General features: G+C 40.9%; 1 protein-coding gene across 1 annotated transcript; it reads left to right on the top strand.

Moving 5' to 3' along the window:
• Positions 1–11,989: 11,989 nt before the first annotated feature.
• On the top strand, positions 11,990–13,166 carry LOC119535032 (ras-related GTP-binding protein D-like). Its single transcript, XM_037837563.1, is given in 2 exon segments — positions 11,990–12,075; positions 12,077–13,166. Coding segments are annotated over 2 exon segments (1,176 nt in total).
• The last annotated feature ends 12,486 nt before the right edge of the window (positions 13,167–25,652 follow it).

Raw genomic sequence — 25,652 nt, 5'->3', positions numbered from 1 at the left:
TATTAATTTCCATGGAGATGTGGCCCCGCCCATTCATCATGGGCTTTGATTAGTTTACTAGAGCACAATATAAGCTCAGTGAGTTTGCTACAGCCAAGAGGGACACTTTGAAGAAGGCACAGAAGCTGAGAGGGTAGCTGCAGATGAGAGACAGTTTGAAGATGGCCGTTGAAAGCAGACTCTTGATCTGGAGAAACTAAGAGAGGACAAACACCCCAAGAGCAGCTGAGAGTGACATTTTGAAGAGTCTCAAGTTCAAGGAGGAGGGGACATGGACTCCACCCAGTCAGGAGTGTCAAAGAATTTGAAGACATCTTTAAAAGCCACCAAAATTATAATCCACATAAATAACACCTGTTGGATACAACAAGATTCAGGCCAGAGAGCCTGAGGCTAAGAAGTATTCCAAGTATTTTATAGATGATCAGTGGTAGAATTGCCCTGTAATCAATGGACGGCCTGTCATTGTAGCTCTGAGACATTGTAGCGTAGAAACAGGAAGAGTAGGAGTTGACTACTGTGTCCCTGTCACTAGAGGACGAGTAAGGGCAGGGCCATGGCCTGCTGCTCCTACCAGCAAAGCAACAGAGAAGACTCTCTGCATCTAAATTCCATCACCCAACCCTGGGCCTGGCACATGGGAAGCACTGAGGAAACATGATGTGCTGATATATTTGAGTTCTCAGTGACCATGTCAATCGCAGGGCGCGCCCCACCGAAAGGCTCTGGGCTCAAGTCGCTTGTATCCCACTTCCAGCATTGCTCTGTCTTTGGGAAACAGACAACCATAAGTCCACAAGATTCCCACTTGTCTCCAGGTATCAGAGATGAGACGTGGGGACAGAAGGCCAAAGCTGTTCGTAAGTAAGTGCTGAAGTTGAATTCTGCTCTGAGAGGACAGAGTGGGACTCTTTGAGGGGGATTCAGCTGTGGCTGAGATGCTGCGACTGGTTTCAGATGTGGATGACAGGACACAGTGGGAATGGAATGCGCCCAGCTTCTCAGGCTGCTCCCACCCTCTAGCTGCCACAGTCCGGCTCTGTGACGAGACTTCAGCCGCTCCATAAAGACTCCTGGAATAGAGGGGGCCCTGCTCCCAGGGGCCCCTCCAGGCCTGGCAAACAAGATTCAATAATGCAGACAAAATGTCCATGGGCAACAGTGGACTTGAGTCTAGTAAATGGGTACCACCCTGTGCTGGTTTGGATGCATTATGTCCCCCAAGACGCCATTATCTTTGATGCAGTCTTGTGTGGGCAGGAAACGTATTGGTGTTGATTGGGTTGGAGACTTTTGATTGGATGTTTCCATGGAGATGTGATCACTCAACTGTGGGCAAGATCTTTCACTGGATAATTTCCATGGAGGTGTGGCCCCACCCATTCAACATGGGCATTGATTAGTTCACTGGAGCAGTATATAAGCTCAGACAGAAGGAGCAAGTTTGCTACAGCCAAGAGGGACACTTTGAAGAGTGCACAGAAGCTGAAAGGGTAGCTGCAGATGAGAGACAGTTTGAAGATGGCCGTTGAAAGCAGACTCTTGATCTGGAGAAACTAAGAGAGGATAAACACCCCAAGAGCAACTGAGAGTGACATTTTGAAGAGGAGCTGTGGCCTAGAGAGGAATATCCTGGAAAAAAGCCATTTTGAAACCAGAACTTGGAGCCGACTCCAGCTGCATGCCTTCCCAGACTGTAACTGTGTAACCAAATAAACCCCCTTTATAAAAGCCGATCCATTTCTGGTGTTTTGCATCCCAGCAGCATTAGCAAACCAGAACACACCAAAAGGCAGAGCAGGTGGGAGAAGCCCACGGGATGGGGAGGGCCCAGCCACAGCTGTGGTGGAGAGCTTGGAAAGAGGCCCACATTCCCTGGCAGAACAGAGCACTGAGAACTGGGACAAAAGGCCCACCAAGGTGCCCCACTGCTACCCTGGGAGGATGTGGACCTGAGGGATTTGCTGAGTGAGGGGTAAAATGGTCACAGGAAAGTCTACTGGAGATGAAGTGGTATTCACAAGATTGGGAGGCCGTCACACTGAGGATCCTTGAAAGCAAAGAATCAAGCTGAGAAATAATTGTTAGTAATAACCGCCAACAGTTTTTGACTGTTTAGCTTGTGCATGGTAAGAGGCTAAACTCTTTCACCATCTAGCCGCCGTGGTCTGGCTATTGGATGTGACAGCACAGCCATTCATAACTATTATTTTATTTACTCATGCAGCAACCTCTGAGGTAAAATTATCCCTATTTCACATCTGAGGAAACTGAGTCTTAGAGAGGTAGAGGGAATTGCCCCAGTTTCCACAACTCATAAGAAGGTAGTTGAAATGGGGTTTGAGCCCACAGAGTGAAGCTGTCACATGTGCCCTAGTGGCTCGAAGTGGCCTCAGTGACAGGAAGAGTTTAACAGCTGTGGAGCCCCCACGAAACATCTCCACCCTGCCACCACCATCTTTGAGTGAGAGGGAAGGAAGTGGAGGATCACTAGTGTGTTAGCAATGTGAGGCCCTAGACAAGCAAAATCCAATAACAGAAAACATGAACAATCAGGGAAAGGGAGCCCTCAGGTGAAAAAAACAAAAAACATGTTCCCTCATGTGTCTGTGAGCTGACAGGGATCTGTGGTGGAGGGATTGAGGGAAAGTTTGCCCTGAGGTCATGAGAATGTTCTCAGCCAGCTTGAGGGAGATCAACCAGTCTGATATCTCCAGTCCCCATCAGCACCAGAGATGATGGGCGAAGACCAGATCCCAAAGTTTGCAGGAAGTGCCTGGGGCACTCTCCAGTCTCAAGAGTTCTATGGAATAAACCTACAACTCTTCTTAAAAAAGAAAAACAAAAACAAAATCAAATCAGCAGTCTTTAGCCAAAACAGCAGCATTGGTATGTGAACTCCTCTGGCTAAGCTCTAGCACAAAAAAGTCATTTCTAACAGCCAACAAGCAAGCGTTGTTTAGTCAACCGGGTATTCCCTGGCCCAGGTACAGGGGCAGTGTTCTTTTGAGGCACTCTCTGTGGTGCATCCAACAATTCTTTTTACAGGAGAACCTCTTCACACTGCTGTCCTTTTTCCCTGTAAGTCTTCCCCCCAATAAACCTCACATTTCATCTAAAAAAAAATACTAAATAAATAAATAAATTATAGGGACTGTGGCGACCCCTGGTGGCCAGGAGGCAGAAGTGCTGGAAGGAGGTCCAAAGGCTCCCCTGAAGTCAACGGAAGGCAGAGTCCAGAGTGGGGGGTTTACAACTTCAGGAGACCCCAGAATCCGAAGATAGGGAGCCTGAGGGGAAGACACATCGTCAGAGGGCCTCCGGCTTTATTGGGCTAGGACAGGGGTTCATGAGAAGTGGGCAGGCAGGCCCTGAACAGTAAAGAAGCCTTTCTTGGTCCAAAGACTCCACACTCTACCTTGAAGCATGTTATGAAGGCATCATTGGGTACCCAGCCTCCTTGGCCTTCCTAAGAGGAGGGCATTGGGTTTGCGAAGCGTGAATGCAGAGAGACCTTTTTGCTGACCTCTCCCCTTCCCCTTCAGAGCCCAGCATCATCACACCCAGAGTTCCAGGTGAATCCTGTAGGCTCCAGCTTCAGCCATGTCACGGCTCACCTGCTCAGGTCGTTGGTTCTTTCAGTTGGACAATGGAAATAATAACCTGGCCTTAGCCATCTGGCAATTGTCATGAGGAGTGAAGGAGATAATAAACTGAAAGTGTAACCTGCAGCTCACTTCCCAAAGGAAACAAAGTACTGTTGATTATTTTTTTTAAAGTTTTAGATAGCCCATGCAGAGTTGACAAGCTGGAGCCAGCTGGGACACCGAGCGGGTGGGACAAGCAGGGGCGTTGGAGACAGTGCAGTGGAGCCCCAGTTGGCAGCTCTGCCCCTCGTGTGCCGAGACTCCTATGACTCTCCAAACCTCAGGGCAGTTGTGAGCATCACAGGAGACATGTACAGCCACTAAACACGAGATGTGACATAGCCAGAGACATGATTCAGAAGCCTACAGAGTGTTCCCCAGGAAAATGTCTCTCCAATGGTCCTTATACCCTGCTGCCCTCTTCTAGTTATTGTGATTTACAATTTCTCTTCTTAATTTTTCCTTGTTAATGTCAACTCTCCACATGGGCTCTGGCTGTACCTAGTCATTCTACATTCTCTCTCATCTTCCTTCCCCAAATCCTAACTCTCCTAATTAGTGGATGACTAGTTTGTAGTTCAGCACTGCCCAGCCAGCCCCAATAGGGGTCAACCCCCCATATGAGTACTTTCCAGGACCGGGAGTTTGGGCTTGATTAAGTCTTCACAGCACCACGGACAGTAGATGGCAGTGGTTCCTAATTATCGGGGATTTTGAGCCAGGCTAGTCTTCTCCAGGGCAGTCAGACTCAAGTGAGGAGGTGGAAAGAATACTGATCCACCGCCCTGATGCTTCAGAAGTTGAATGTGGACAGCTCAGGTTTGGGAGGGGAAGGAAAGGAAAGGGGTAAGAAAAGTTCAGACTCCCTACCCTCCCCACTTGGTGGGACATGACTCCCAGGGATGAGCCTGACCCTGGCATCGTGAGATTGACAATGCCTTCCTGAACAAAAGGGGGGAAAGAAACTAAACAAAATAAAGTTTCATTGGCTGAGAGATTTCAGACAGTCGAGAGGTCATTCTGGAGGTTACTCTTATGCAAGCTTCAGCCAGATATTGCAAATTGCCACAATATGCCGAGCCCCAACCAATAGTGTTCCTGAAAACTCGAGAAAATAACCTGGGCTCTATCTAAGACTCTATAAAAATTTGCCTATTAAATTTATTTTTTCAGAAGCTTAAAACTTCCCGATGGCTCCTATGCCAGATAAGCCCTGCAACCCAGAGGTATGTCTCTCCAAGAACATCAACCAGTTCCAGTCCTCTACCTCATAATGTCCACACCCCTTTCCAGCACGAAGAACCTAAAATGGTCATTTCCCAGATATCTCTGATGACTGAGAGAATGATCAAATGAGAGGAAAGAGTTGTAACAGAGAAGTTAGGATTTAACAAATGATTATGACTACAGACTCATTATATAGATATTTCTTTTTTGGTTGCTAGTGTATTAGAATAGCCAGAAGGAAATACCTGAAGTTGTTGAACTGTAATCCAGTAGCCTTGATCTCTGATGATTGTGTAACTATATAGCTTTTATCTTGTGACCGTGTGATTGTAAAACCTTGGGAATGACACCCCCTTTATCCATTGTATGGATAGATGAGTAATAAAATAAAGACATACATGGAAAAAAAAGTTCAGAGAGGAAAACAAAATGAAGGAAGTATAATTTGACAGGCTGTTTACTTCCTGTGCAATTGCTTCAAGGCCCGGATGAAGTGTGGAACACTTGTGACTGTCTCATGAGATTTTAGGAGGGAGCCTGCCTTGTTCTCTTTTCCTTCCCACCCCCACTCCCCACCCCCACGCTCAGGTAGGGAAGTCTTTGGGAGAGGCAATTTAGTAGTACATTACTAATCAAAAATCCTAAGACATGTGCATATCTTCAATTTGATTTGTAGGAATTTATTCTAAGAAGATAATTGAACATGCAAACAAGAATATATATTTGAGGCTATCCATATTAGGGTATTTATAATAGTGAGAATTTGGTAATAAGTGATGTATAATAGTGAAATATTATGCAGCCAATAAAAAAGACCTTGAGAAAGAAAATGTGTTCACATGGTAAGATGTTCAACACATACAGTTAAGTCAAAAAGCAGATCACAATAGTATGTGTAATATAAACATATTTTTGCATTATTTACAGGGGAGGGAATGAAGGAAGGAAAGGAGGGAAGAAGGCATTTGGCAGAAGTAGGGATAATCTTGCGGTCCCCATAAATTCTGCTTCCAGAATAGTTTGAGAATGTTAAGTTGTTAGGACTAGAGAGTCCTATATATTATATTGTATTGTATTGTATTCTTATATTATATTCCTATATTATAGTCCTATATTATCTTACCTATAATACTACCCCTTCAGAATTCCTGCATATCTAGTTCAGGAACTCCTCTTCTTATAAACATTCAACTTTTAGAATTAGTAAGACTACTCCCAAGAAACGAGAACAAAGATTCTGCCTGCGCTTCCCTCTGTCACCACCAGGTGGCAATAAAGGTGTTGGGGATTTGAAGAGAGGACTTAAGGTTGTCTAGAAGACGGAGTTGTCAGGAGACCTCAAGAGTGAATAGTCAAAAGCAGAGTTTCTCTGACTTGAGCATGAATCACAGTCACCTGGAGAGCTTGTTAAAATGCTGAGAGCCGGGCGCCATCCCCAGAGTTTCTGATTCTGTAGGTCTGGAGTGGTTAGACTCGTGTCATTCTAACAAGTTCCCAGGTGACCCCACTGTCGCTTATCTAGGGCCCACACCTCAGAAGCACTAGCCTAGAACAAAAGAACAAATGTATTTTCAAATGGTCTTTCAAACAATCTGTCCCAAGGTGCAATATATTTACCTGGTTGTAACCGGTTATTCACCTGATCTTCTGACACTGGTCACAGAGGATGACATATATAAGCCCAAGCTGGGCTCCATCTGGAAAGTTCTTGGTGCCCATGGGTTTAGCTGTATATTACAAGACCCCTGGAGACCTAAAGAAGAGGATGAGTGACTAGATCTAATGTCCAGGGATAAATGTCCATGAATTTGGGGCAAAAGAAGCATTAGAAGGCTCACTCCCTCTTTCTCTTCCAATAATGTCCCAATATTGGCAAGTGATTTTAAAAGATTGAACAAAAAGGGGTTGTTTTTATTGCTTTGTTTTGTGTTTTCCTTTTTTAGATCTTTATGAAAATGTACTCCCTTGAGGTACGTTGGAGATGGTATGGTGGCAGCGCCCACGGTGACAGCGGGCTTTCTGAAGCCAACCATGTCTCCAAGGTTCTGTGGGACAGTCTGGTGTCCTCTGTCTTCCCGGGATCACCCCAGCCCCTCCAGAAAGTAACAGTGGGAAGCGTGGGGTGTGTCTCAGGACATTGTCATTGGCAATATGAATATTATCATCAAACAGTACCTAAAATGATGTCAAATTTGCTGAACACATTTTTTCTTTTGGTCACCTGAGGATCTTAGAGAAGTAGAGAAGAGGGTGTCTTATTTAAGAGAGGGTTAAGAGAGAGAACATTTGGGTCTTAGTTATGATCACAAACAATTAGGTGAACAGCAAAGAAAAAGGAAAGCAGAAGTAGCTCTGCAGGGAAGGGCCTCCTTGGCAGACTTTTTCCTTTTTTTAGTAGAGCAGGCACCAGGGCTTCTTTGTCCTCCAACAGGTATTGCAAATGAACCAATCAGCTCAAGAAAGAGTCAACACAACACCTCAGGTGACAGCTCAGACACCCCCACCACTACCACCACCACCATGCCCACTGGAAAGTTCCCTCCAGGAACTTTGAAGTTGCTGATGAATAACTCTACTGTGATTTCAGAATCCTACTAAGGTAAAAAAATAAATAAATTTTATAAAGGTCTTTCATATACTGACTGAGTTTGTGTTAAAAACCTAAAAGTCCAAATGTCTGGCTGAAGTAGTACTAGCTCATCAAAATCTCTCTTGTGTCAACTGGGGGTAATTTCTTTCAAAATAGGAAAATTCTGGGCACTGAAGATGGAAGAGAAGGAGCAGGAGTGGGAGAATTTATTGAGGAGGGAGAAACCTTCAGAAAGCTTTCTCTGAAAGCTGACAAATCCAGAAGCTAACTCCTTCCATCTCAACTTTGCCTGGGATTGGAACCAATTTCTACAGTGTTCAGGAGTGTTTTGTCACGTGATTCACTTGCAGCTTAATGAGAACCCTGCTGGGTTGAACTATATAACAAATTCCAATAGTGCATGATTTATGAAGCTGTATGCTTGTTTTTTAAGCAGAGGCAGCTTTTTTATAAAGGAGCATTCATATAACTCTTTGGTTGGTTTATCATTGGCCTATTAATAGTCTAAAGAATTCATTTCACACTGATATTTCAGCTTTATATCTTCCTAAGAGCTATTATGAATATAATCATTTTATTACATTATTGTCATTAGAATATTAGCAATGATATCAAGAATTTTTAAGTAGAGAACTTGTAGGTTTACAGAAAAATCATGCAGTAACTCGAGTTTCCATATTTTACCCTTAACACCCACAATTTTCCCTATTATTAACACTTTGAATTAGTTGGTAACTTTCTTAAAATTGATGAAACAATATTACTATAATTATATTATTAACTAGTGTCCATAGTTTACATTAGGGTTCACTGTGTTGTACAGTCCTATTTTTTTAAATTTTAGTAACATATATATGACCTGAACTTTGCCCTTTAACCCCTATCAAATATATAATTCAATGGCTTTAATTACATTCACACTGTTGTGTTGCCATCACCAGCATCCATTACCAAAATGTTTTCATCACTTCTACCATTTTTAGAGCTGCATTTTCTTGATTTGGCTATCACCCAGCTATCCTTAAACTGTTTTATAAAGTATTAAAGTAGACGGCTTTGCCATATTTTGCTAGTTGTTCAAAAGTTTTGTGAGGCAACAGCACCCTGGGATGTCTGGTGCAGCCATCTTGGTTGACCAGAAGCCTAAGGAACTATCTTTTAGATAATTACTCTGCCCTGGCTGAGATAGCCAGGGTCGATATTGCATCCTTTGATTTATATAGATTCATAAGTAAACCACAGATATTATCTAATGCATGCAGTAGCATTTTTAGATTACAAAATGTGGGCATGAAGGGGTTAATATACAAAACACCAGTCCTCCCAACTATTAAGAGACAGCTGTCTAACTGCATAGATATGTGCAATAACTAACCAGAATGAAAAGAGAGTTAAAGAAATAGAGCAGGTGGCCACACCATACCTTCAAATCTGCATTTAAGCAGAGAGTCTCATTCTTCAATTTAGAATCTTCAGGGGAGGTACTTTGGAACTTCACATCTCTCAGAGCTTCTGATGTGTACCCTAACAATCCCAGGGAAGTATCCTCTTTAAGTTTACTACAGCTACTGTAGACTATGCCACAACTTTCAGTGTTCTGAGAATGGAAAAATGTTTGATAACTATTGGCTTAAGTAAAGACAGATATGGAGAGTTTTCTATAATTCATAGATTTACTTGGTCAGGTGTGCCAGTCTGAATGTATTATGTCCCCCAAAATGCCATTATCTTTGATGTAATCTTGTATGGGCAGACGTATCAGTGTTGATTAGATTGTAATTCTTTGAGTGTTTCCATGGAGATGCGTCCCACCCAACTGTGGGTGATGACTTTTGTTGTATAATTTCCATGGAGGTGTTGCCCCACTCATTCCAGGTGGGTCTGAATTAAATTACTGGAGCACTACATAAGATCAGACAGAAGGAGCAAGCTTGCTACAGCCAAGAGGGACACTTTGAAGAATGCACTGGAACTGAGAGAGGAGCTTCAGCTTACAGAGACATTTTGGAGATGGCCTTTGAAAGCAGACTTTTACTCCGGAGAAGCTAAGAGAGGACAAACGTCCCAAGAGCAATTAAGAGTGATAGTTGTGAGGAGCTGAAGCCTAGAGAGAAACATCCTGGGAGAAAGCCATTTTGAAAGCAGAACTCTGGAGCAGATGCCAGCCATATGCCTTCCCAGCTAACAGAGGTTTTCCGGATGCCACTGGCCATCCTCCAGTGAAGGTACCCAATTGTTGATGCATTACTTTGGACACTTTATGGCCTTAAGACTGTAACTGTGTAACCAAATAAATCCCCTTTATAAATAAAAGCAGATCCATCTCTGGTATTTTGCATTGCAGCAGCATTAGCAAACTAGAACACTCAGGTCAAAGGAAAGAATTGATTTTGTATGAAACATAATGGGATGAGAACCAAAATGAAGCACCACCAGAAAACAACACCAAACAAGCAGGAACCAGAAGCATCTGAACCAATCACAAGATGAAGGCACTGGCTAAGTAACAAAGGGAATTCTGTCTTATTTCACCAATTCTTCAAAAATAAGCAATTAGCATTACCATCTAAACTACATTAGAGTTGAACATATGTTAAATGTAACTTATTATATATGATTAATCTTAAATTGTTTCAGAAACTAGTTCATCCGATAGTATGAATTTTGTCATCTCAGTGATGATGATAAAAGGAAGAAAAAGAAGAAAATTTACAAACTTTTAGCTAGACTGAAGAAGAGAAAAAGAGAAAGCACAAATTAGGAATGGAGGACACCAACAACAACCTTACAGAAATAAAAAGGATGATAAAGGAATATAGTGAAGAAATGTATTCCAACAAATTAGATAACTTATATGAAATGTACAAATTCTTAGAAAGACAGGAACTACTGAAACTGACTCAAGAAGAAATAGATCTGAACATATCTATAAAAAGTAAAGAGATTGAAGCAGTAATTAAAAAATTTCCCAAAAGGAAAAGTCCAGGCCCAGATGGATTCATTGTGAATTCTACCAAACACTAAAAAAAAATTGCTACCACTCCTTCAAAGACTCTTCCAAAAACAGAAGAGGAAGGAACACTTCTCAAGTAATTCTCTGAAGCTGGTGTAAACCTGAGACAAAGACATCGCAAGAAAAGAAAACCACAGACCAATACCGTTTATGAATATACATACAGAAGTAATAGCATATTGAATACCAGCAGCAGATAAAAAAAAAAAAGATGATACATCACAACCAAGCAGGATTTATCCCAGGAATGTAAGGTTGGTTTAACATATGAAAATCGATCACTATAATACACCATATTAACAGAATAAAGGACAAAATACACATGTTCATCTCAATAGACCCTTTCTGTATTAGGCAAAATCCAACACCTTTTTTAAGTAAAAACACTCCACAGTTTAGGAATAGAAGGGAGCCTCCTCGCCTGATTAAAGGTATCTAGGAAAAGCTCAAAGCTAACATGATATCTAATAGTGAAAGACTAAGTGCTTTAGTTTTAGGATAAGGAACAAGACAAGGATATCTGCTCTAGTCACCTCTGTTTAACATTGTACTGGAGGTTCTAGCCAGGACAATTAGGCAAGAAAAAGAAATAAAAGGCATCTAGATTGGAAAGGAAAAAAGTAAAATTACTTCTATATGCAGATGACATGATCTTGTGAAAATCCTAACAAATCTACTAAAAAGACTATTAGAATGAATACACAAATTCAGCAAGGTTGATGGATAAAAGATAAGTATACAAAGTCAATTGCCTTGCTGTTCAAAAGCAGCAAACATTCTGAAAAAATAAAATTAAGAAAATAATTCCATTTACAATAGCATCAAAAAATTAAATACTTTTGAATAAATTTAACAGAAGAAGTACAAGGTCTGTACACTGAAAACTATAAAAGATTGTTGAAATGAATTAAAGGAGATCTAAATAAATGAAAGACATCCCACGGTCATGAATCAGGAGATTTAATATTGTTCAGATGACAACAGTCCCAAAACTGGTCTGCAGTTCGAGGCAATCCTTATCAGGTTCCAAAATGGAGTTTTTTGTGTGTGTGGAAATTAACAAACCAATCCTAAAATTCATGTGGAAATGCAGAGGACCCAGAATAGACAAAACTGTCTGGATGTATAAGAACAAATTTGGAGGATTCACAAAGCTATGGTAATGAAGACAGTGTGCTACTGGCATAAAGATAGATATAGAGATCAGTGCAATAGATTGAGAGCCCAGAAATAAACCTATGTCTTTATGGTCTATTTATTTGCAACATGACAATTCAATGGGGAAACAAGAGTCTTTTCAACAATTGATGTTGGGACAACTGGATATCTGCAAGCAAAAGAATAAAGTTGAAACCCTCACATCATACAGAGAAATAACTCAAAATGCATCAAATGTAATAGCTAAAGGACTCCTCCCACTAAGCTCCAGACAAAACCCAAATTCAGAAATAGGTTGCGGGCAGAAGGCGCGGAGGATTGGCCCCCACCAGGGACCCCCGGCCCGAGGGCACGATGAGCCAGGCGCTGGGGAAGCCACAGCCGGAGGACGACGAGGAGGAGGAGGAGGAGGAGGAGGAGCTGGTGGGGCTAGCAGACTATCGGCGCCAACCCACACAGCAGGGCTGAGGAGGGAGTTCTGGACTTCAGCGATCCCTTCAGCACTGAGGTGGAGCCAAGAATCTTGCTCATGGGCCTGAGGAGAAGTGGCAAGTCATCTATTCAGGAAGTTGTCTTTCACAAAATGTCTCCCAACGAAACGCTGTTCCTGGAGAGCACTAACAAGATAAGCCGGGAAGATGTTTCCAACAGCTCCTTTGTTAATTTTCAGATTTGGGACTTCCCAGGGCAGATTGACTTTTTTGACCCTACATTTGACTATGAGATGACCTTCAGGGGAACGGGAGCACTGATATTTGTCATTGACTCCCAGGACGATTACATGGAAGCCTTGGCCAGGCTCCACCTCATGGTGACCCGAGCCTACAAAGTCAACACTGACATCAACTTTGAGGTATTTATTCATAAAGTGGACGGCCTCTCAGATGACCACAAAATTGAAACCCAAAGAGGTATTCACCAGAGGGCAAACGATGACCTTGCAGATGCTGAACTAGAAAAAATTCACCTCAGCTTTTATCTGACAAGCATATATGATCATTCAATATTTGAAGCTTTTAGCAAAGTGGTTCAGAAACTGATTCCACAACTCCCAACCCTGGAGAATTTGCTGAATATCTTTATCTCAAATTCTGGAATTGAAAAGACATTTCTCTTTGACGTTGTCAGCAAAACTTATATTGCAACTGATAGTACCCCAGTGGACATGCCAACATATGAACTCTGCTGTGATATGATAGATGTGGTTATCGACATCTCTTGTATTTATGGTCTCAAAGAAGATGGAGCAGGAACCCCCTATGACAAGGAATCAACAGCGATTATAAAGCTAAATAATACAACAGTTCTTTATTTAAAAGAGGTGACAAAGTTCCTGGCTCTCGTTTGCTTTGTCCGAGAGGAAATCTTTGAAAGAAAAGGGCTTATTGACTATAATTTTCACTGCTTCCGGAAAGCCATCCATGAAGTATTTGAGGTGAGAATGAAAGTGGTGAAATCAGGAAAGGTTCAGAATCAGCTGCAGAAGAAAAAAGGAGCCACCCCTAATGAGACCCCTAGAGTGCTGCTGTAGGTGACGTTGCAGCAACATCTTTTGAAATGAGATCTTTATGATGAGGCTGCTGCGCCGTGTTGCACTACAGGAAGAGGAAGGAGTTGACGTGACATGGATCTGTTAAAAAAAAATATTCCTGCAACCCACTCAATCTTCTCTTTTTTAAATAAAGTAAGCACTTTGAAGCAAAAACTTGTATATTAACAATGAAATGAAATCCACTGTAATTTCATTATACAGATGTAAACTTTTTGGTCTGTATTAAAAAAATCACATATAAGAACTGCCAGGAACTGTACATATTATGTACTTTTTCATATCTTTTTCTCATTGAACTGAACTTTGATAAAACTACTTTTCTAAGCTTTTTTCTGTACTTGGTGTCAAGGACATGCATATTGTAGTCTGTATACATAAGGCAATCAGAAGTTAAAAAAATGATACATCGGCAGTGACTTTTTATAAACATGGGAATATTTGCTACCAATTATTTAAAAGAAAACATTTTTCAGTGGAGCTGGAACAGACTGGGGCAGCAAGCTCCAGTAGCAATAAGAACTGTCCTGTTTATAATGGTGTAAACAGGAGTTTTGTAGAATAATATTAGCACCAAACTTATCTAAAAATTTCTAGCCGTGGCAGTGCTTCCCTAATCAACAATTTTTATGAAGCTCTTTACCTCAGCACACATCTCTGCAATCACTTTATACAGAGAGGTTGTTTCTTTTTGCTGCATTACTGTTTTTTAGAACCTTTGGGACCAGATTTCTAAAATACTGCTGACCGTTGTAGAGAAATGAATATTGCTGAAATACAGGGTTTCTGGAGGGTTTTCTGTACATGCACCAGGAGCAAAAGTAATGTCAGAGGCCAAAAAGTTTCCCAAATGTAGGTGATTGGCAACTGCAGACTAAAAAATACAATATACAATTCTGTATTTTTGGCCCCTGTGAAATGGGCTTATTGTTGTGCTACATTTAATATGTTCATTCAGGGCCATTTTCTTATTGCTACATGACACAGTGAATGGAGCAAGTCTTGGATCTCCACCACAGAGCTTAATCCTATCGGGCACATTGTCACTTCTTAGTTTCCTTTTCATTTGCAGTAGTGTGCCTCGTGTGCTCCATCCCCGCCCCCACATTATGATTGAACTCATGAAGCTCAGCTTGCCACCAGCACACTCTTTAAGGCTGAATTGCCATCCCAGAAAACCCCTAATGGTCAGTTGGAAAAGGGACGTCCATGGGAGGCATTACAATTAGCTGGGCATTTGTTTCTGAAATTCTTTCACTTATGTTTACTTTAAACTAACAGGGAAATTAAAAGACTCCTAAATGTGTCCCCACTCCAATTTATTCCAAGTAGATTATTCTTTGGCCATCCCAAAGGTCAGTGCCCTAAGGCATGCATGTGGGGCATTAGAAAATAATTTTGTTCTGTTCTGTTTTAGCAGAGCCTCCTAGGGACATTAAAGCTGGTCCAAGCAAAATGTATGATGTCCCTAAAGTAACTTGTCCTTGAAATTCTCTCACTTCTATCTGTGACTCCTTTCCATCCTCTCTCTTCCCTTTCGCCAAGTCTTATTCCTTCAAAGCTGGTAACTGAAATTGAAGGCAGTAACTGATTGGAACTTAAGGTTTGAGCCCTCCCAAGGGTCTATGAGTTTTGGAAGGAGATTTCTAAAAATCAGTAAGATGCCCTAACACCTTTCCACATGATTCCTACTCAGGAACCTGGGTGGGTAGGAACCCAGGGTTCCAGGGAAGTCTTTTTCCTAATTTCCAGAGCTATACCCTGTTGGGTCTTTGCCAACAAGCCTAACACACATAGGTTATTCTTGTAATGTAATTCTCTAATACTTTTTTTACAGAATGTTTTCCTTTGAATAATCAAATAAAGAATCAGTTTTCTAATGTGAATTTATCCTCAAGATAGAGACACTTGCCTATCTGGTAAATCACACAATCCTTAGGTATATTTATTATTGTAACCAGGTGGAGCTTCCATTTTTCAAGCTGGGTATATGATGGATTTTTGTTAAAATGTGCCTTAAAAGCCTATTACTTCAAGAATAAATGATCCTTTGGGGGAAAGGCAAAAATAATCCTATAGCATAGGACCCAAGTTCATGGTAGTGAGTGTGCTCTTTAATTAATCACACACTAATAAAATACAGATTACTGCCTCAAAAAAAAAATGTAATAGCTAAAACCATAAGCTTTTTAGGAAAAAAAATAGGATTAAATCTTCATGACCTTGTGTTAGGCAATGCTTTCTTAGATACAACACCAAAGGCACAAGCAACAAAAGAAAAAGTATTGGATAAAATGAACTTCAATTAAATGAAAAACTTGCACTTCAATGGACACCATGAAGAAAATTAAAATACAACCCTCAGAATAGGAGAAAATATTTGCAAATTTTATATTTGATAAAGGAATTGTATGCAGCATATGCAAGAAATTCTTACAACTCAACTATAAAAACCCAATTTAAAAATAGGCAAAGGATTTGAGCAGATATTTCTCCAAAGAAGATATAAAAATGGCCAATAAGCACATAACATAGTGCTCAACACCATTAATCATCAAGAAAATGGAAATAGAAACCACAACCACAAGGTAAATACCACTTCAAACCCATTAGGGTGGCTGTAATAAAAATGATAGACAATAGCAAGTATTGGCAAGGAGGTAGAGAAATTGGAACCTTCGTACATTGCTGGTGGGAATGTCAAATGGGGCAGCCACTTCAGAAAACATTGTGGCAGTTCCTCAAAAAGGTAAACATCAGGTTACCATTTGACCCAGAAATTCCACTTCTATATGTGTGCTCAAGATAAATGAAAGCATGCATCCACGCAGAAACTTGTACACAAATGCTCATAGCAGCATTATTCATAAGAGCTAAAAAGTGGAAACAACTCAAATGTCCATCAGCTGATGAAAGGATAAACAATACAATGGAATTTTTTTTGGTAATAAAAAGGAATGATATACTGAGATAGATTCATGCTACATGATGGATGAACCTTAAAAACCTTATGCAAAATGAAAAAAAGCCAATCAAAAAAGACAACATTATATAATTCCATTTATAAGAAATGTCCAAAACTGGAAAATCTGTAGAGACAGAAAGTAGATTAGTGGTTGCCTGGGGTGGGGGCAAGGGGCAGGAATGGAGATTGACTGCCAGTGGGTATGAAGTTTCTTTGGGGGATACTTAAGAATGTTCTAAAATTAGATTGCAATGACATTTGCATAACTCTATGAGTGGGTGAATTTTGTGGTATGGGAATTATATCTCAATACAGCTATTAAAAATAAGAGGATAAAGTGTAAGAGTAGGAGGAAGAAGAGAAAGCAAAGGAGAAAAAAATAAAAGGGAAAGAGGAGAAGGAAAAAGAAGAAAAATGTATGTGTGTTGTCTCTATAAAGCCTTGAGTAAATCATCCATTCAGGTACTGTTCAGAAATCCCTGCAGTGAGAAAGACCAGTGTAAAATTGGAGGAAGGATTATTAGCCCAAATGCTTCTGGGACTTTGGAATGGCATCACTGCTAAGGAACCCCCAGGGTTAGGAAACTCAAATATTTTATCATGGGTTGCTAGCAAACCTGAGTAGGAGAGGGACGTTCTCTTTATTATACTGGACAGAAAGCAAACCTGCTCTCTGCCCTAGAGGGACACACTATCTCTGTTTTCCAAAGCTGTTCACTATACAACCATCTTTTAAAAGATAGCCCAGCACAAAAGCTCTCAGTGCTTCTGTTTACAAAACAGGCAGAAACACAAGAGACCCATGGAAATTGTCTCCCAACAAGGGCTACTAAGTTACCTGTTTCTTCTTGAGTGAGCTTTGATAGTTTGTACCTTTCAAGAAAATAGACTATTTCGTCTAAATTTTTGAATTTATTAGTATAAATTTTTTCATCATATTTCCTTATTTTCCTTTTAATATCTGAGGATTTGTAATAATGTTTCATCTTTCATTCCTAGTGTTGGTAATTTGTTTTTTTTTCCTAATCAGAATATATAGAGACTTATCAATTTTATTAACCTTAAAAAATTTTTGGTCTCATTGATTATCTCTATAAGCTCTCTGTTGTCTTTCATTGATTTCTGCTTTGATTATTATTATTTCTGTTCTTCTGCTTTGGAATTCATTTGCTTTTCTTTTTCCAGTTCCTTAAAGTCAAATATTAAGTTAATTAAGTCATTGACGTGAGACCTTTTTTCTTTTCTAACACAGGTGTTTAATGCTATAAATTTCCCTCTAAATTATATTTTAGTTGCATCCCTCAATTTGTAGTATGGTTATTCCCATTTTCATTCAGTTCAAAATGCTTTCTAATTTCTCTTCTGATTTCTTCCTTGACACATGGGTTATTTAGAAGTGTGCTCTTCAGTTTCCCAGTACTTGGAGGTTTTCAAGATATCCTCTGTTATTGATTTCTAATTTAATTCCATTGTGGTATTGTGGTTGGAGGTCACACTTTCTATGATTTGAATCTTTTTTAAGAGTTGTTTTATGACCTAGTATATGGTTAGTTGGTAAACACTTGGTGCACGCTTGTAAAAATGTATGTTCTTCTGTTGTTGTGTGGAGTGCTCTATAAATGTCAATAAGGTATAGTTGTATGACAGTGCAGTTTAGTCATTGGTTTTCTGTCTATTCTATTGATTATTGAGAGAGGAGTGTTGAAATTGATGGCTAAAATTATGAATGTTTCGATTTGTTATAATTTGGTGTTAGTTATCAATTTGTTGTTTGTCCTTCTGTTATTAGGAACATAAGCACCAGGATTGTTTGTTCTCTTGTTGAACTGACCCTTTTATCATCTGAAATGACCACTTTTATTCCTAGAATTACTCTTTGCTCTGAAATCTACTTTGATGATAATAGGTCCACCCAGCTTTCGTTTGATTAGGATTAGCACGTGTATCTTTCTCCATCCTTTTACTCTATTTGTGCCCTTATATTTAAATTTGGTTACTTACAGGCAGCATAGAGTTGGATCTTCTTATTTATTCAATCTGACAATTCTGCCTTTTAATTGGTACATTTAGACCATTTACATTAATGGAAGTCTATAGGAAGTACATGAGTAGATGTATCTGTCATGATCAGTCGCGATAGCAAATAAACTCTAAAACTTCACTGGCTTAGTTTAGTAAAAGTTTTGTATCACTCATTCAGTGTTTGAAGTAGTTGGTAGGCTCTCCTCCATCCACTGACATAGGTGCAGACTCCACATTGTGATTCTGTTATCTCAGCCAAGATTGGGGAGGAAAGAATGGAGGAGGCAAACCTACTCTTCATCGCCTCTCACCTTTGGTCTGAGCTACAAATGTCGCCTCAATATAACTGCAAGGAATGCTGGGAAATTAGAGGAGCACATGGAATAGTTGGTGAGCACAACTGTCTTTAATGATATATTCTGTGTTTACTATCAAAAGTTGGCTCAGAAAAGAAACGGAAGACTTGAAGAAGGTGGTAGCAAGAGCCTAAGATCCCCGACAGCTGAGGAGAGAGGAGCACCACATTCAAACTTAATAAAAAGAGACTGATACAAAGACTGTAACTCAGTAAGATCTTTCAGCTACAAGGAAGACAAAAGAATTCTTCAACTAGTGCAAAATAAAATAATGGTTGATCACTTTTATTTGACACATGTAAGATTTGCTTTTGATTTTTCCAAAGATAGATAAAATTCCAGAAGAAAAGGACTCTAAGAACTTTGGGGGAAAATCTGTGTAACTCAATTTAATTAAATTGCCTAAATACTTCTTTAAAACTATGAAATGTTAAATCTAGACAGAACCTTTGAGATCATCTAGTTCATTACCTTATTTTACCATCAAGGAAACCAAGGGTGGATGCAGCACCATGTTTTTTACGGAAGTGGTTCTGAGTCAGAATCTCCAATCTCCTGAGTTGCAGGACAGGGCTCTTTTCCCACATGACATCCTGCAAGGGAAAAGAAAACAGGACAAACATCACCGATCTGCAAAGTCTTGGAAATTTTACTTATTGCATACTTCCATGGAATAAGTACAGGTTTTGAGTCCTGCAGACCTGGGTCAATCCAATTCCTTCCTTTTTTATCTGTGTGATCTTGTGAAAAGTATTTAATCTCTTTAACCATAATTTCCTCCTCTGAAAATTGAAATAATATCCACTGCATAGGATTTTTGTGCATAATAAACGCAATAATATATTTGAAGTATCTTTGTGTAATGGACTATCATTAGATATTATTTCCTTTATACATTCCTTCCCTTCAGATGGAGGTCTGGCTTTAAAATACATACCTAGACTCACAAAAGATCTGAGTCTGGAAGGGATTGCAAAGGTCATATAACCCAAAGACCAACCTGATGCTTGTCTCGCCTCTACCACATCCCAACCAGTGATCATCTGGCCTATGCTTAAATCTCTCCAGTGACAGAGATATTCAACAGCTGCAGAAGCAGCTAATTTCATTTTTGGACTTTTGGAAAGTTCTTCCTTGAAGCTTTCACCCTGTTGCAGTTTTAACCCATTACAGTCATACAGACAAGTCTTCCATATAATAACCCTCCACGTATTTGAAGACACATTTAATGTTTCCTCAAACCATCTCTCCTACAGGCTAAACATCATTAGCTCCTCAATAAATTTTCATTTGGGCATGTTTTCAGTCTCATCATCAGCCCACTTCTTGCTTCTGTGTTCCTGATTATTTTAATTATCTAGACATGTGGCTTCCAGAAATGAACACAGAATTCCAGGTGTGACTGACCAGCACATAATAAAGTGGGCTATCGCTTTCCGCCTTCCAACTTCTATACTTACATTAATGCAGTCTGAGCTCATTCTGGCTTTTTTAGGCAGTCATCTCAGAAACTGATGACTCACACTGAGATAACTTTTTAATAAGCACATCAAAATTCCCTGTCTATTTAACATGAGATGCCACATATTTGTATCTACCTTATTCTGCATTTGAGCAGGTGGGATATGGACCAAGATCAAAACTTTTCCAGCTAACTTATACTTGTCAAAATCTTCCTTTGAATTCTGTTTTTTCCCCCATAATTCAATGTAATCTACACGTCTCATAAACATGCCTTTTTTTGGTCACACCCCAGGATTGGGACAGGAGACATGATCATTCTTAATAGCACCATGGAGCAGAATGGGTCAAAGAAGTTTCTATGACCCTCTCAGGAGGGTAGATGGAGCCCAAAGGAATGCTGAGCATGGAGGGGTGGGCAAGGTGTGCTATCCAAAGGACACGACCAATTTAGCCATGAATTTGGCCATAGATGTCCCTAATATTTCCAAAAGAAGACAGTGCTGTCTCATTCTGGAGGGGAGAGGGAGTTGTGATGAGAGGAACCGAGAATCTGACAGACCATCCTCAAGATCCAGGAGAGTTTTCCCAAGAGCTACAATTGTTTGGCATTTAAAAGAAAGGCTTTAGTCCCTGGAAGAGGAACTAGAAAGAACAAGACAGCAAGCATGGTGGAAACATAATCCTGGCATATAGGGGTGATAGGGAGTTTCTATGGGGCAAGAACATGGAGGCACATGGATAGCACTTCCTGCTTTGAGCCCAGGGACACAACTTGCTGATAAGCTTGCTTGGACGAGATGGATTCAGAGGCTGGAAGGAGAGGGGACAGTGCTGAGGATGAACCAACAGGAGGCAGCTGCAAGGAATGGAGAAAGCAGAAGCTGGAAAATGAAGCAAGGGCTGATGCATGTCATTGTCAACGTCACCCGTGAAAATGGTGAAGAGGCCACAGCTGAGCGCAGATCTTCATGCATTCTGTTGGAAGCCCACACCACTCTTTGCCTCCTCTGTTTGAATTTGCCTTCCATGTGTTTTTCTCCATTTCTCTTTAAAATCAGATCTCATTAAGAGAAATTTCCCCTGTAATACTTCTCCTGATGTTCCTGAGGTCTTAAATAACATAGACTTTGAGGAAGACATATGCCTGGACATCAGTGCTCAACATTTACACCCAACTGTGTTATCATTCAACCTGTATGACTCCCTTATCTGAAGGAATAATAAAAAAAATTATCAAATTCTTACTGGAATCCAGTAGCAATGTCAACCACACTGCCCATCTCTCAGTCTTGTAACTACATCAAAAAAGACAATGAAGGTACTTTGGCAAAATTTTTCATCAAACCCATGCCAAATCCTAGTCACCTCTTTCATTTCCAAGCATAGAGCTATTCATCTGATACACTGTTCTAACAAGGCTACAGTCTATAGTATACAGATTGAACCTTTCTCCTTTGATGAAAATGGAAATACTTTTTCATCTTTGGTCTTCTTACACCCTCCAAATACCTCTGATTTTGAAGGACAACTGGTCATCATTTGGTGAGTTGAGTTACTTGGCATCTGAAATATAATTCCTTTGAGCCAGACCTATAATTCAGACCCTGGCTGTATGTCGTTGTGTTCAAATAAGGTTTTAAAAACTTTGAATTAATTGCCAACATTGAGATATTGAAGATGCAACATAAAATTTGAATTCTAGACTTTTCTTGAAATTTGGGGGTCCGTGACACCCCTAGGCACACTTTCCCATGTGGGATATTGGGTCTCCTAGGGCTAAGGAGCTGCTGTCCCCTTGGAGGGCAGGGGTGGGGGGAGCATTTATTTCTAGTTTCTAGTTTCTACCTAGGCCATTTGACTCATTAAGGTACCTTCCTGGTCCCTTCAGGTGTGAAGTTGGTGACCCCTGACTGAGCGTTTCATTGTTCATGTCACTTTCCTCCTTCCAATTACAGCCTTCCTAGTCTGATATTCATACTCTATAAGTGAGAACAAAGAAGGAAAATGTGAGTTGAGAGTAATGACAAATGCCCAGCTAGCACCTACCGTGAGCCAGGCATGGGCCTAATAACTCATTTCATTGTTACAACATCCCTACCACTAGCTGTTGTTATTACCCCTATTCTCCAGGGGAAATCAGAGGCTCAGAGAGGTTGGTTGATCTGCCAAAGTTAAGTGCTTTCTACCTACCCTCTGTTCAATCAACATTGCCACCTCTGTTTCTTGCTCTGAAACTAATATTCAGACTATGGATTTTCCTTTACCTCAATACTTTTTTTCTCCAGATCTGTGAGAGTTTTCCATCTCTTCTCTCATGCTTTGTTCTTGTCCACTGTAAAATTGGATCTCATCAGAGCATAATACCTCCTGTGACTTCTTGGTTGCTGTTTATGGAGTGCTTCAGAAAACCAGGGGTCTGCTAAACAAGATTTGGTCCTTTTTTGGGAAATGCCACCAGGAATGTTTGGGAATAAGTGCAGTAAAACTAAGTGTAAACAGTATGGGAAAATGACATGTGGATGAAAATTCTAATTATTTCTTATGAGTCAGGGAGTATCTAAATTTACTGTCTGAAGTCAGAGCCTTAGAGGCTCTCCAGCTGTGATCTGGTAGTGAGTAAGTGGTTTTTGCGCTTTTACTTGTCCTCATAAATAAGCTTGAAATGGAAGGAAAGTGAAGAAGCACCCCTCTGACCTGGATTACAAGGGCAGAAACTGCACACAGACTCCTACAATCTTCCCTAGCGAAGTCACCTCTCCATAGCTGTCTGTTATTTAGAGCTAAGGACAGTCATGTAGTCAGTAACTCATCAAGGTTTTACCGAGTGCCAGGAACTGGACTAGGTGCTGGTCAGAAGGGGAGATGCTTAAAGAGCTGCCGGCTCACTGCAGTACAGGTGTCAGGGTCACCAGCCAAAGCATGACTCACACAGGCTCTGATGGAAAAGATGCTTTACTCTCACCCAGAGAAGAAACAGAGCAAGGTCAGCTTCACTGCTGGGTGTCTCTTCCCCAGTGTGTCTCAATCGGTGGCTGATGCAGGCTGATGTTCTGTGTTCTCTCTTGTGTTCCCATGTTGCCACGGTAGAGGAAGTCTGCTCCCTCCTTTCTGGGGTCAGAAATACCACTGGGGTGTGAGCTGGATGCCATAAAACCTGCCCAGCACTGTCCGACTTTCTCCAGTGAATGTTTACCTATGCTCAGGGCACTGGGGGAAGGAATGCCCTGGCAGTCCCCTTATCTACCAGGGGGCTGTGCTCTATCCCTCCAGGCTCACACACCGGGTCCTGAGCACAGGCTGTGTTTGTGGGCCCAGGGAAAGGTGGCGGGCTGTGCCAGGACTGCCCCCTACCACACTAGGTACTAAGGAATTCATTCATTCACGAATGTCCCTTTGAGGGCCTACCATGTGGAAAACACTACTCAAGGCTCTGGGGATCAAATCCGTACCCTGGCGGAGATTATATGGTAGCAGTAGTCAGGCCTTAAACAATCAATTATACAGCTATTTAATTTCAATTATAAGTGATGCAAAAAGAAAACACCCTGTATTTCATAGACTAGATGTTCCCAGACACTAACACCTAGTGTGGGAAGTGAGGAAGGGCTCTCAAGTGAGATATCTGAGCTGAGGGGTTCAGAGAAGTCAGAAGGGGAAGTAAAGGGAAAGGAAGAGCCCTCCAGGCCCTGGAAAAGGTAGGTGCCAAGGTCCTGAGGCGGGAGGGAGTGGGGTACTTTCTAGGTCCTCAGGAGGATACTTTCAAGAAACTGAAAAAGACCAGCATGTAGGGGGCACAGACAGGGAAAGAAGATAGACAGGGGTTGAGCAGTGACCTTGGCAAAGATCACACCATGCAGGCCTAGTGAACTAAGTTAGGAATTTTGAAACATATACTAAGAGCTCTGGGAAACCAGTAGGATTTTAAGCATGATGATCAAACTTGAGTTTTATAAGGTCAGCATGCTGATATGTGAGGAAAGGTCAAATGTGTGGCAGAAAGAGCCAAAATGGGTCAGTTACGGTGACCAAGAAGTGATGGCTGAGAGCAGTTTATTGACAGTGCACCATTGACTTTTTTTTTAATAATTCAATTTTATTGAGGTATATTCACATACCATGCAGTCATACAAAGCATACAGTCAGTTGTTCACAGTACCGTTATACAGTTGTGCATCCATCCACAAAATTAATTTTTGAACATTTTCATTACCACACACACAAACGTAATAAGAATAAAAATTAAAGTGAAAAAGAACAATTAAAGTAAAAAAGAACACTGGGTGCTTTTTTGTGTGTGTGTGCCCCATTTTTCTACTCATCCATCCATACACTGGACAAAGGGGAGTGTGATCCACATGGCTTTCCCAATTGACACTTTGGGCCAGGTAATCTTCTTGGGGGGAGGTTGTCCCATGCATTGTAAAAATGTTTAGCAGCATCCTTGGCCAATACTCACTAGATTCCAGTAGCACCCTCCTCCAGTGTGACAACTGAAAGTGGCCAGACATTGTCAAGTGTCTCCTGAGGGGCAAAATTTCCCCTGGTTGAGAAACACTGGTATAGAGAGAATGGGGACAAGGGAGGTGAAGAGATACAGACTGATTCAGGGTATGCTTGGAGCTGGAATCAAAGGAAATCAGTGATGGATTTGAAAGGCATGGAGAGCCTGGGGTCACTGACAACTCTAGCTTGAGCTACTGGGTGGATAGTATGACCACTCATTGATGGGAAATATGGAAGGAAGACCAGAAATGAAGGGAAAGATAATGAGTTAAATTTTGTGTATATAGAGTTTGCAATAGCTTTTGGGACCTCCAAGAGAAGAATGAAAAGGCAAACAAGATATGGTCTCTGACTTCTGGGAATCTGGAAAGAGAGACGACTGACACAGGGATTTGTGATTATTCTGCAATGTGTTAAACAGCATGTAAGTTATTTTCACATGAGTTGGACACAGGCAAATAGATCAAATGGGAGAGAAACATCAAGGACAGCTTCCTAAAGGAATGGAAGGTTGAAGCGATTTTTCAAGGCTGAGTTAAAATAAACTGGATGTAGATAAAGGAGAAAAAAGAAAAAGAAATGTAAAAAAATCTGTGCAGCATGTAGCAGCGTAAAGCATGATATATTCAGCAAATATAACAGCTGAAATCTGGATCTCAACCAATAGAGTAGAATGGAAACAGAGTGATTTTGAGAGACTTTACTAAGGTAGATTCTTTGGGACCTGAAGACTGACTGGTTGTAGGGATGACAGGAGAGAATATTCCAGAGTGGTCTCCAGCTAGAGTAGCAAGTAACGTAACACCCAGGACATGGAGGGTGTTTATAAAACATTTATTCAAGCAAATATGGGATCATTCATCAAAATAGAGAATTCAAGGTGAGGACTAGATTTGGTGAAAAGGTACGACTGATTTGAAGTTAGAAAAGGTGAGTTTGAGGGGTGAGAGAGACAAGAGGGTGGAAATGTCCTCCAGTCAGCTGATCCCAGCCTCCCACAACCCTTGTTTGTTAGAAAGGGGAGTCTGGACTCAGCCTTTGGATTATCTTCCTCTTTCACCTTCTGAGTTCTGCATCGTGTGCTAATCTTTAGTATGTTTCAAATATGTCCACCTCCCACCCTGGTACACACCTGTCACGTCGCTTTCAGGAACATGA

This window comes from Choloepus didactylus, chromosome 5, assembly GCF_015220235.1.
Source record: "Choloepus didactylus isolate mChoDid1 chromosome 5, mChoDid1.pri, whole genome shotgun sequence".
In the NCBI taxonomy this organism is placed as follows: Eukaryota; Metazoa; Chordata; class Mammalia; order Pilosa; family Megalonychidae; genus Choloepus; species Choloepus didactylus.
Note: the sequence above shows the minus strand (reverse complement) of the source record. Positions and strands in the feature narration are given on the sequence as shown.